Raw genomic sequence first — 12,567 nt, forward strand, 5'->3', positions numbered from 1 at the left:
AGAATCCGCCCCCCCCCCTCCCCCCATCACCTCCGTGATAAAAAAAAAAGAAAAAATGAGTGCCTCAGGCAGGAAAAACGCCTCTTCAGGTGATAAGATCTTGGTTTTGAAAGGGATTGCTTTCCTTTGCGTTGCGTTGTGAGGAGAACATATAACTCGATATTCTCGGCTGATAGAAATTATATAGAATCAAGGTGGAATTATATCGTTAGCTCCCTTTTTCATTCAGTTTGCTTTTTGTTTAGCCCCTGTAAGGAATATTTTGTTCCAACCAACGAGTTAAAACGTATCTTGAATTCATATCATAGCTTAACAACAAAGTGACAACTTGTACACTCTGGTAGCTCGATTTGGTACTTTTTGAAGTTTATTGCTCAACTGGTCAGACGACCATCCCAAGCAAGCCTCCGTAATTGAAGTGTCGTGCTCATGTATGTGGGCCTTTTATGCGAGTTTTTCCTCAATGTAAAGCCTAAGATATCTACTTAGGTTTCTTTGGTTTATTTCTACGCCGAATTGTTAGGTATTCCTCCAGCAGTTTCATGTAAAAAAGCACTGATTGCCGCACTTTCACCATACGTTGGAGATGCTTCTGTAACCTTGCACTTCCATTTTTAATCAAAAGGGCAAGTCCTTTAGTTCATCTTGAAATGTCCACTGTTTTACACTCAAAGAGACCCTAATTGTACAATTGGTCATGCAATGTAAAGTATCCATAGTTTTACCCTCAAAGAAAACCTGACCTTACAGATGGCCCCGCATATTGAAATAGTTGTATTCAGAGAGACAGCCTAACTGTACAACTAATGACGCACTCTTTGGTCGCATACATGTGTTCAGGTACTCAATCTTAACTAAAGGTAAAAATCTTAAATCTAAGGTAGGGCCAAGACACTTTTTATATTTTCTTGGGTAGGGTCATAAAGCTATCTTAGAGTTTTTATGTACAGGCACAATCCTATATTGTAGATGAATAAACTGAAAACTTCGTTTGGGATGCAAACGTTTGTTTGATAATAAAAGAACTACAATTAGCAGCAAGAAAGACTACATATAATTTATATGGCGTCTAAAACTAAAAACATTAAAATTTCTATAAAGAGATTTAGCTCAAAGATAGAGTAAAATATTGTTGAGAAGTATTCTCCTAAGTCTTCTGACTTTCCCTTCTTGGCGTTAAAAAGCCTCTGATTTGAAGTCAAACTATTTTTTATACAACTAATTGCGCAATGATTAATCGGTGGATACAACTGATGAAAATTTGACGCCTTTTACGTTATTCTACAATGATCAAAAGTAATCTAATAAAGGCCAGTCACTATTCATCACCTCGGAAGAAGGGGGTCAGGGGGTCGGGGGGTCTTGGGGCTGGGGGCTGGGGGCTGGGGGCCGGGGATCGGGGGGATCGGGGGGATCGGGGGGTCGGAGGATCTGGAGAATTAAATGGTTTTAAGGGAGAACGGTGGGGGGATCAGTGGTCTTTAACTGAGTATTAAGGGGGATTATAGGATATTGAGTGTTTCTTTTATAATTTAAACTATGTTACAATTACCTGCATAGAGTTTCAACATTAACGATTGCACGTAACCCACCGTTGTGTGTAAATCAATGTTATTGTCACTGAACACCCCTGCCCCCGGCGATAAATTTTTTTTCTAAAAAAGGTCAAGAAATAGTAGACAGGGTCCTCTGAAGTTGCGCAAGTATCAATCTTATTCAGCTTCATCCGCCATCTTGATGCTGTTGCCTGCCCGAAGCTGTCAAAATAATCATTTCCAGCTTCCTCTGCTCCTTGGTCTTCTTCGGCTTCTTCCTTTGGTTTTTTCTCCTTTGTTCCAGCTTCTTCTGCTCCTTCTTCCTCTTTATCTCTTCCTCTATGCGTCTTTGTTTTAAAATTTCCGTCAGTTCAGCCTAAAAAAGTACCAAGATGCAGTTAGCTTAACAGGAGTTTTTTAAATTCTCCTTCCATTTGCATCTACTCAAATCCCCCTTCCACTGCCGCATAGGGCTGGAATATAGTTTAATGCCCCGTTCACGCCACAGCTTAAACATGTTATAGGGCTATTTTTTTAAATTTTGTTATCCTCATAGAAGCTGCTTCAACCAATGTTTTTCGACTCCAAATTTAGCATGTTAAAAATACAAGGTAGAGAGTGATTACTTGAATCTTATGGAAAATTCAGTTTTTCAGTTCTCTGTGTATGATTTTCTTTCAGAAAAACTCGAATAACCTAAACATTTTTGCCTGGTGTGGATGGGATATAAGTCATTTCAAAATTTTCGTTGTTAATTTGTCGACATTGTTGAGTGTGTTATAACTTGCGGAAAAAGTCCCGTGTTATCTCAGTTGCCCCTGAGTTTGTCATCTTGAGCAATCAAAGTGAACTTACAGTTGCCAAATTAGACTGCTTTGCAATTAAACGTCTTTAAACCGAGGCCAAAGTAATCACAACGACCAATCAGATCGAAGCGTACCATAATCGAAAATGGGTCTTTTAAACTAAACTGAACTTCAGGCGTTACCTTGTATTTCGTCCTCCACAATGTTTCCACTATGTCCAAGAGAAATTGTTCATCCGGTAGTGTCAGGCTAAAGCTTATTGTCAATCCTTGTACCATGTTATCGTGACCAAAGAAGCCAAATTCTCCCCCTTCCCTATAGCAAGCGTAAGTGCCTCTTGTGGGGCACCTCCGATTTCCGCCATAGAATTGCATAACCTTTAGTGAAAGAGAACGGCTCTCATCTTCCTTAATAAGTCTGGTCACTTGCACTCGCGCGGTCACGTACGGGTTGTCAGGGCGACCGGTTTCATTTATGGAAATAACTTTGCCTGTGAAAGCTGAAATGAAACATGTTAAAGAGGAGTATAGTCAGCTGCATTCATTTAGGTTTCATAGCACGAAAGAACCAAGAATAACACCACAAACATCTCAGCCCGTTACCGTTACAGAGTTACCAGACCCGCCCCACTCCCTATACAACGTTAAATCAGGGTGTCCCCTAGGATAAATTATAGGGATGTTGTCTTGATTAGCTCATAGAATGATCTTTATCATTAGATTTTGGTAACGCCAATAATAATAATTCAGTGTCTGGCAGTCTATGAGAATATTGGAATTTGCGACAACTGGGTTTCAACTGCAATGTCCAAGTGGACCGACGCCTCTTCTTTCAGCCGCAAAAATCTCTCGCTCAAACTTCAACAAAAAGGTCACTCATGAAACTTAACCGATTTACTTGAAAGATCCCCACCACCCGAATCTCTAACATTGTTATAAATCAGCTTATGTTTTTAACAAAGAATATCTGAATATCGCAATTCAGTTATACTTCGTAGTGAATAACGTAAACTGGATACCGTAGATTCCGGTGTTAGTACTTACACATGTGCATATGTGCTCATGGTGACACAATGATAGTCGACCATAACAATGGCATTAAAAACGAAGGCACTGAATCGTTCCATTAAGTAAACACTCTTGGGTCTGGTTTTCATGGTATGAAAAATAATTATTTGGTTTTATCGCGTTGGTCAGTGGTATACATTCTCATTTGTTCCGTTTCCAGAGTTGACAGTTTTTCACTGACACTGAGGTGAATAATTGTCTCAGTATATAACATACACAAACCCAAAAAGTAGTTTATTTCTTTCAATATTCCAAAAATGGTCTCTGGCTGCCTGGAGGTGAAAGATACAACCTAATGACTTCCGAGCCAACCGATTAGTGCGTGAGGAAAGTACTATTCACCTGTGAAGTATATGTTAATGCTAACTATTGTTTTTGAAATATGTATATCAAGGATTACTCACCAAAAGTATATTGGCTTCTAAAGAAGGCTTCATAAAAATCTTTCGTAAAATTACGTATTACTGAAAATTAAGAAAATTTAAAATAATTAGTATAAATGACAACCAAACTTCATTGTATAAAACTGGACATGCAGAAATTTTTTCGCTTCTGAGGGAATGTTTGTTACAATATTGAAATGAGGGTTGTGGCAGAGATCTTCCTTTCCCATTTTACACGTTTTTTATTCCTCTACTTTATCACCAGTTCACCATTGCATTTCAAGATTGTCAAAATTCAAAATGATTGGTAATCCTCTCTATCTGTAATTTTGTAAAAAATAATTTTGAGTCTTTTTCTTTTTAGTTTACCTTTTTAGGTTCGATAACTTCAAACTTTTAAAAAATATAATTATGCTCGCAGGAATACAGTTTTTTCTGTCGTGTCTGTCGATCAGTCAGGACAGACTCAAGTACGGTGAAAACTCACATTTCGCGAGAGAACTCCATAATGAGCATATTTCGCGCCAAAATATATCGTTTATAGATGTCTGACCGCTAAAATTGTTTCAACGAACTTTCACTGAGCTTGTATCAAAGGAACTGGTCAGAAAATTCAACTACGCGGAAAAATGTGATCCTATTAAACGGAAAGATAGAACGGTAGTGGAATGGTGGGATGGCGGAATACCCTACGACGCGGAATGCCTTGTTGTGTGAAACAAAAGTCTCTCAAAAATGGAATTGCAATGGAATGCGGTAGGTTTTCTGTTTTGCATGTGAGAAAAGTTTTCTGTAACGCTCCTTGTAGCGTCATCATACATCATTTATTTCTTTTCAATGCTATAAAAATTGTGTTATATCAGTAGCCATATGCAGTCTTAAACTGCCTAATTTTTTTTGGAAGAGCAAACAAAAATCTTCAAAAATCTAGTCTACGGTCCGGGGAAAACAAACAAAAAAATTGTTCCCAAGGTTTACACTGACAAGTGTAGAGAAAGGCGGAAATTTAGCACAAAGTAAGACATATTCAATACTTACTGTACCAATCCCATGATTGATCATAGGTCCATCCTGTACGCATGTCAGGTTGCATGCAAAGTTTATCGTCATAGAACGGAAGATATCTGCAGTTATGTCTCAGAAATCCAACGGTCATATGGAGTGAAGGAGATACGTACTTATCCTTGCACGCGGTTGCGAAATTCATACATGTCTCACGGCAGGGCCTCAGTGGCATACCAATATGAAACGTATGAGTACAAGTGGCGATGTTCAGCGAACAGGTGTAGGCAAATATATCGGGTGGGCAAATTCTCTGGTCGACCTTATAGAACATGTCGTGCAGGTCTGGAAACTTAGGATTGAAACGGTACCTTCTCAGAAAACTTCGCCAGCTTATTCGAACCATTATCCTTACAAATTTACGTGGACCTCCATACCCCTTAACCAATATGTGCCTTCTGCACCGAACGATCTTCCGACTCCAGTCCTTACAATGGTCGACTTTTTTTCTCATGTCATCGCTAGAAACTGTCGCGGGAAGAAGCAACATGAATATCACAAGGAAATTCATTGTGAACAGTGTTGATTCTAATGTTTACTGGATGTGGCGCCTTTTATGGAGGACGAGGTGACCTTGGAAGGAAGGTCAAACTACTGAAAAGATTAAATAAATCTTAAAAATAGAATTGGTCTTGTATTAACATAATCTGCTTTTTGTAAGTAAGTTTTTTTGTAAGTCAATTTTCTGAATGCCTACGAATAGATAGACACATAATACCTTCATTAATATATTTGTCAACGGGCATTAGACACTTCCCTTTCGCTTTTCCTGAATTTTGAAGAATTCTTTTCATGTTATTGCTCATTCATAATCTCTTATCTTCTGTCATCTTTGGCGTATTCCAAATATTTTGGAAAGTTTCTTTCGAGCATAGTCTCTATCCTAAACTTTACAATGTATGATTTCCACCGTATTTTGAGCTGTGAACAACATATCGCTCTTTTCAATTGCAATTTTCGTAATCAAGGTGTCTAAGACAACTTGCCTTGTTTCATAGTTCATGGAATCTTTATTTGATTGGTTTGGACTCGCAACTCGTTGTGGAGCAAAATCGCATTCATTAAGTAGGTCCTCTGCAGAGGCGGAGAGGACTCTATTACACGACAAGAGCGTTCTTTATACTGTGTTAAAAAGAAAAAGAAACTGTACCGTTTGATCAAATAACCAGATAGTTTTCGTTTTAAGTTTTACAGCAATTGTCACTGTGTTTTATCTTAACTGTTACAAAAGTTTTGTACCGCGCGAGTGATAGATGTTCTTCATGTACGTGTAAGTACATGCTCATCATGCGATGACTGTCGAGCCCCTAGGTCACGCCCTTGCAGCGTGGTCCAGTACTTTGTTGGTGTCTTTTACTCAAAGCAGGTGCGGCAAGATAAAGGAAAAGGAGATATTTGATGACAGGAAGGTGTTGGTTCTCAGGAGGACAGTGGTCGTTCGCCAACTATGTCGTCAATTGTGTTGTAGCGTGATTTGAAACGAAAGTAAGGAGGAACTGTTTATGCTCATTACACGACGCGATGGTATGAAAATAACACGAAAAAAGCGTTTGGAAATTGTTTCCATGTAATGACTCTCTGAGGCTTCTTCATTTTAATAAAATAGAACATTGCAAACAAATCTTCCTAAATTGAATGACTTTAGGGTCTGAGTCGGCATTGAAAGAAGGGCCACTCGTGTTTTCGTCAAAACATTCCTTGGTTTAATTGAAGTCGATACGCCAAGTTGTGGGTGGTTAATACGGTATTTCAGAGTAAAATTAACAAATTGGCTTTATGGAATACAGGTAGTGATTATCCTGATAGAGGAAAAATATATGAATTAGTCATTGTAATTCAAAAGTCAATAATCATATAAAGATTTCAAAGCGTCGATTATGTGATGCTTCACCTTTCTCTCCAGCTCAACCCCGTTATATAACAAGATGGGTGCATAAACGACGCCACCGGGTGAAATTCTTGTTAGTGGTAATAATCAATAAGATAATTAAAGATCTAGGAGATGGAAGCCAAATAATCGTCAAATTATTTTAGGTTGACCCTGATCGGAAACAAACACAAACACAAATCATGATTTGTGCCTGGCACAAATCATAATTTCTGACTTTTGTTATTCATAATCATGTCTAGAAGTCATTCCAGTGATCCGTAAGAGAGCAGAATATGATTAGATTAATCCCACAAATTCTAACAAGAAAAGTATCCACGCTAATGATATTACGAAAGAATCTAGTCCTGTATGAGTTTACAAGTTTTGGCACTAAACAAGAGTAAGCGGGATGTACAACCCAAGAGAGCACTAAACATCTGTTTATTTTGGCGACAAAGGGCTTACGGCGAAAGCGACATGTCTGATTTTTGCCCAGAGCCGATTACCGAAAACTCCTTCATTAATCTATCTGGTAACGTTCAATAACGTATTGAGCAGTATCAAATATGGAATCAAACTTCACCAGGATTTTTCTGGAGAAACCGCTAATCATTCAGAAGCACTGCGATTTAATAAAACGAAACAGGATTTGCAGTTCGAGGTTCTTGCATACATGAATGACTATGTACTCGTTTAAAAAGTGAAAAAGACTGCAGTAACCCTTGGCGTGATATTGCTATCGTAAGATTTTGGGTTTGTTTACGTCCGCACTATAAGTTTGTTTTTGCAATGTGCTAAGCTTTTTATTTTTACTTGATCCAGTTATGGTACTCAGCTCGATTTGCGTCATATTATCGCCCGTTTCTTCTAGTTGGCAGTCAATGAATGAGATTAAAACGAAGTTTATTAGTGATAACACACTAAATGTTCATGTAATGACCCCAAACCAACATTTTTCAGCATTGTCACGTGAAGTTTGTTACTTAGAAAAATTGTTATATTCTTGTTGTTGCGGTCGCTTGGCAAGTAATTCCGTTCAAGAATTCGCATCGTTCGAACTGTGGGAAATTTCGTGCTGTCTCATATGATGAATGTAATCATAATCGATAAGAACATGTAATTTAAAATTCGTTTAACCATTTTCCGGCGGGCCACTTGCCAAAAGCAAAGTGGCCATATCTGACGTATTAAGCTTTCCAACACTATTTCGGTCCTTGAGGACGAGAGCTAAACATGCAAATTAATTTCCTTTTAGAAGACCAAAAATAACTCTGGAAGAGAGTTTTATTTAGAGAAATATTGGTAAGAAGCAAACAATGAGCTGGGCTTTTTTGGAGTTTGTATTTGATCAATGCTATTATAATGCAAACATTTGAGCCAGTTTCCCGCTAGTTGAGTTTGCATGTCCACTGAGTAAATTGAATCCTGAAAGAATATCTTTCGATGTCGATCAGCAAATTAGCTCAATATCTAGCATTACCTACTCCACTTGAACGAAAGTATCGAACCTTGCGCCTCTCACTTGAGCGATAGATGTAGGTCGTGATATATTAAGTAAGTCATGAGAAAAACACTCCAAGAAAAAGGTTGCCAGAGAGTAACCATAAGAAAACAACAAAGACTGATATTGCGTCGTTTAAAAGGCGGAAGTTGCATTTACATCCTTAATTTATGTACTTGTCTACAAGCATATCCCCAAAAGAGTTGAAGCAGAAATGCACACCATAACACAGGAACCGCCAAACCCCCTGTCACTACCCAATCAGGCTAAAAGCAAGCAACAGAGTTAATTATTTCCGTTTCCGGTCGCGTGAACGTGTTCCAAAAAGTTCCTCTATCATTTGCCAATAGAGTGCAATTGAAATTTTGCCATTTGCAAACAGACAAGTTAAAGAACCATGGGATGAGATATAGTTCTCTACATGCTGGCAGATGTTCAGCACCCTCGATGCTTATACGTACTTTGATGGTGTCCTTTCTATGGGACAGATCTGATGACTGACGATAATCTTGATGATTGAAAACAGGAATTTAAGATAAAAAACGCACCAGCTCCCTGTAGGAGAGTCCAATCAGGTTGCCAGTGAACGTGACCAATTCCCATACAAATAATGTTTTTATTGTATTTGACCATTGCCGCCTTTGTAATATTGTTACAGATATGGGTATTGAGGATACTTCAGTAATTACGAAGGATTTGAGGGTTATTTTGTCCGCAATTACCGACGGTGGCGGCAACGAGACGTTTTTTACTTAAAAGGTCATCCCTAGAGATAATGTAGATATCTATTTCCATTTCCTGAATTCTGCAGGCAGACAGTCATGTTTCAGTCGATCATTTTGGGTGGTCTTTCTTGAGAAATTTTTTGTAGAAGCATCAAAACCTTAACCTAAACCAATGTATATTATCATTAAAGAGGGGAAGGTTTCTAAAGAAAATGTGGAGCTGCGCCGGTGGGAGAGTATAACTGGGTAATTTGCTATTATCAACTGAGTCGATAACGTAAATTGGCCACCGTACAGAGTTACAAAGCTGACGTTTCGAGCGTTAGCCCCTCGTCAGAGGGAATCTTATACTATCATTAGTAAGAGACCTATTTAGACGCAGCTTATCAAGTGCACTGCCGTAAATGTTTTACAAAATGGACACCGAATTTTCGTTGAAGTGGTCCATTGTTTCAGCCTGCCTCAGTACTTGTGCTTGAAGCCTTGGGCTTTAAGGCAAAGGAGCCACGACATGCCAGTGACAACACGTATCTAGTGTATTTTCTTTCGTGAAATCCATCTTTCCGGATCCGAAGAGGCACTTGCAATCTTTAAAAGCCGCCGACGACGAAATTAGACCCCGAGGGCTAATAATTTGTATGAAATGCTCCAGATGCATCGTTTTTTTAGGAGCTTATTTGGTTACTGATTCCCCGGTTCTTTGATTTGATCATGGACTGTGAAAATTGCAGTCTCGGGTATGAGTCACATAAAATGCCAGGCAACAAGATTGGTCTGTCTAACGATAGCAGGTGCTTATAATAACTAATTTCCTGTTTTCAATGATCATTTTTATCGTCACTCATTACACGAGCTCTACAGAAAGGACACCAACAAAGCCCGAATAAGATACAAAGCTTTGACTAGAATTTCTGCTCTTTTTTAATATCTTCTCATAGAATGTACTTGAGACATTTCTTTATCTTCTTTGTTTACGAATGAAAAAACCTCGAACACAGTCTTTCGACAAACGATAGGGGAACTTAGAGACGTGTTCAAGCGAACGGAAACGGAAAGAATTTTACTTTCCTGCTCACTGTTAGCCTCCTTGAGTAGCGACTAGCGGTTTTTTTGTGGTTTCAGTGTCATGATATACATCTCTGCTTTCAAATGTCCGTTACCATAGTGATATGCACGTACAAACTTTAACTGTAACTAACACTTCCGTCTTTTAAGGGGAAATATCAGTCCTTGTTGTTTTCACGATGGTTACCTCGCGGCAATCTTTTTCTTTAGACTATTTCTGATAAATTGTATGATGTATCGTGACCTACATCTGTTTTTCTGTTCTTATGAGAGGCGCAAAGTTCAATACTTATCGTTGAAGTGGAGAAGGTAACACAGGATATTGGGCTAATTTTAGACTAACTAAGATGAGAACTGACAACAGATTACTTCAAATTCAATCAACGGAGCATTCCAACTCTTCTAGCAGGAAACTCCCGCAGATCTTCTCAATATAAGATTATTGATCAAAATAATCTCGCAAAGTATGCACAGCTCTCTGTTCACTCTTATCACTCGTACTCAGAGTAAAACTCCCTTCCTGCGCAATTTTGTGACTTGCATTAATTTTAGTCAACAAAACGAGAGATTCTTTGGTTTGTTTAGATATCACCTTAAAGTACGGGACTGGTGTCTAAAAGCTCCATGCTAGATGTGCTTCCTTAATCCTGGCAATTAGCCCACCGGAAAAAAACTTTTCTGAAAAATTGCGATTTATTCTTTAAGTTTTTACCGCCAATTATCAAATAACCTCTGAAGGAATGTTTTACACTTATCACGTAAATCAGAAAGTCGTTGCTGATTAGACTGAAATGGATTATTAAAGAAGTATGTTTGTACGCGATTAAGATCACAAGGGGTGTATAAGACGATGTCGCCAAATTTTGTTGAGGTTTGAACGATGCGAATTCTATTAACAAATATTCATGCCGGGCAACTGCGATAGCATCAAAAGTGAAGCTTTCAAGGTAAGACTATCAGATTACAGAAAGAACCTTTAAGGTGAAGCCTCACCAATTTTGCCATGCGACCAGCGAAGTCATAGTAAAGTCTAACATTGCGTCATCCTAGTTCACTGATTTTTAACCGAGAATTGCGCAATGGTAAACAAACGAAACCATCGTCAAATCCATTAGTATCTGTAAGATCAGCCATGCACTTATCCTTTCCCTGAAGTAAACTGATTAGAAGTCCAAGTAAAATCGTAGTTAAAAGCTGATTTTCGTGACGCAACGATGGGAAAGGCATGTGATATTGCACAAAATCAACCACAAAAGTAGTCTGTATCAAAACCTGATCTTGTAGACGTAATAAGCCTAACAAATTCATAACTATCCTGTTAAAGCGGTGCTGTAACCAGACCAAAATTTTTACTGAGTCAGTATCAGAGGTACCGCTTTTTTCCACTTCGTGGATGCACGGCCTGTGATACCTACACGGACCTTCAACGGTGCACGTTGTTTAATGCTCATACGAAATACAACAACAGAACCAAATTTTATAATAAAATGATAGCGAGATTCCCAAGCAAATGCTTCTGTTTGATATCATATTTGATGTTGCGTAATATGGTATTAGATGTTACTAGCGAGGATAAGAATGACGTTTATGGTAAACGATGAAAGTTCAAGAATCAAATTTGTTACTGTCATCTCTAAGTAGTTTTTTCATCAAACGTAAATATTTGCATAAAGTGTGAACACGGGAATTATTTGATTTTATAATAGAGGATATTTCTAAGGGTTACTGGAGAGGCAGAGTTCACCTTTAATTCCCGTTTGGCGTTGCCCGTGACTGAAATTCATGCTCTAGTTAGCTCTCTACTAACTCGTACAGCGTTCATCGTGTTAGGAAGCTCAAATGAATTTAAGTTGTATAGTGTCGTATCAAGTTCAAAGGTAAATTTTTTCATTTTTCTGTTTTTCATCCGCTATTATCATTTTTTTCACCTTTTTTTCAGTGTACACTGTTCACCAACTCGTAGAAGATGTCTTCTTGAAAAAAAATTTTTGTCAGCGGAGTAAGTTCAGGTCCCTGACCCTATGTAACCCAGTGAAATAATTTACACTGCTGAAAAACTGCGTCTAGTTAATGCTATGGTGGCTAAAGTGAAAAAATGTTCCCGAGGTCTTGGCTAAGCAGCAATTTATTCACCACAGCTTTGTGAATTCGTTCATCAGGAACTCAAATCAAGGGCGATACGATTGTGGGAAATGGATGCCATCTTAGAATAAGAGGCATTGAGCGAATTTTTTCAATGTCAAGACTTTCTGGATCTAATCAGGGATGACTAAAAGTGAAGGAAGTAAGAAACTACGATTACCCAGAGAACGAGAGGGTGTGAGGAGACAATCACCAGCATGTCAGCGGGTTGAAGTAAGCATTCTTTAATTCATTTCTTGTGGAAGCAATGAGGAACAACTTGATCACTTCAAAAATGCGCTTTGGGAAAATAAGATTAGAAAGCTTTTCGTTTTTCGAATTGAGACCTTGGTCATAAATTCAAATATTCCACATTCAAAAATGTTGGGTAAATTATGATATCCTTGAAACTTTGGTCACGATGTCAAAAAA

At 38.3% G+C, this 12,567-nt stretch overlaps 1 protein-coding gene across 1 annotated transcript; it reads right to left on the reverse strand.

Annotated features, from left to right (window-relative positions):
- Positions 1-345: 345 nt before the first annotated feature.
- Positions 346-5,390, reverse strand: LOC131791322 (uncharacterized). The gene is made up of 4 exons (XM_059108653.2): positions 4,830-5,390; positions 3,813-3,872; positions 2,524-2,840; positions 346-1,911 (listed from the first exon to the last, which is right to left on the reverse strand). The coding sequence occupies exons 1-4, from the start codon at positions 5,362-5,364 to the stop codon at positions 1,723-1,725; spliced, it is 1,101 nt and encodes a 366-aa protein (XP_058964636.1). The 5' UTR covers positions 5,365-5,390; the 3' UTR covers positions 346-1,722.
- Between the last annotated feature and the right edge of the window lie 7,177 nt (positions 5,391-12,567).

The sequence above is a fragment of the Pocillopora verrucosa genome, chromosome 3, assembly GCF_036669915.1.
Source record: "Pocillopora verrucosa isolate sample1 chromosome 3, ASM3666991v2, whole genome shotgun sequence".
Taxonomy (NCBI): domain Eukaryota; kingdom Metazoa; phylum Cnidaria; class Anthozoa; order Scleractinia; family Pocilloporidae; genus Pocillopora; species Pocillopora verrucosa.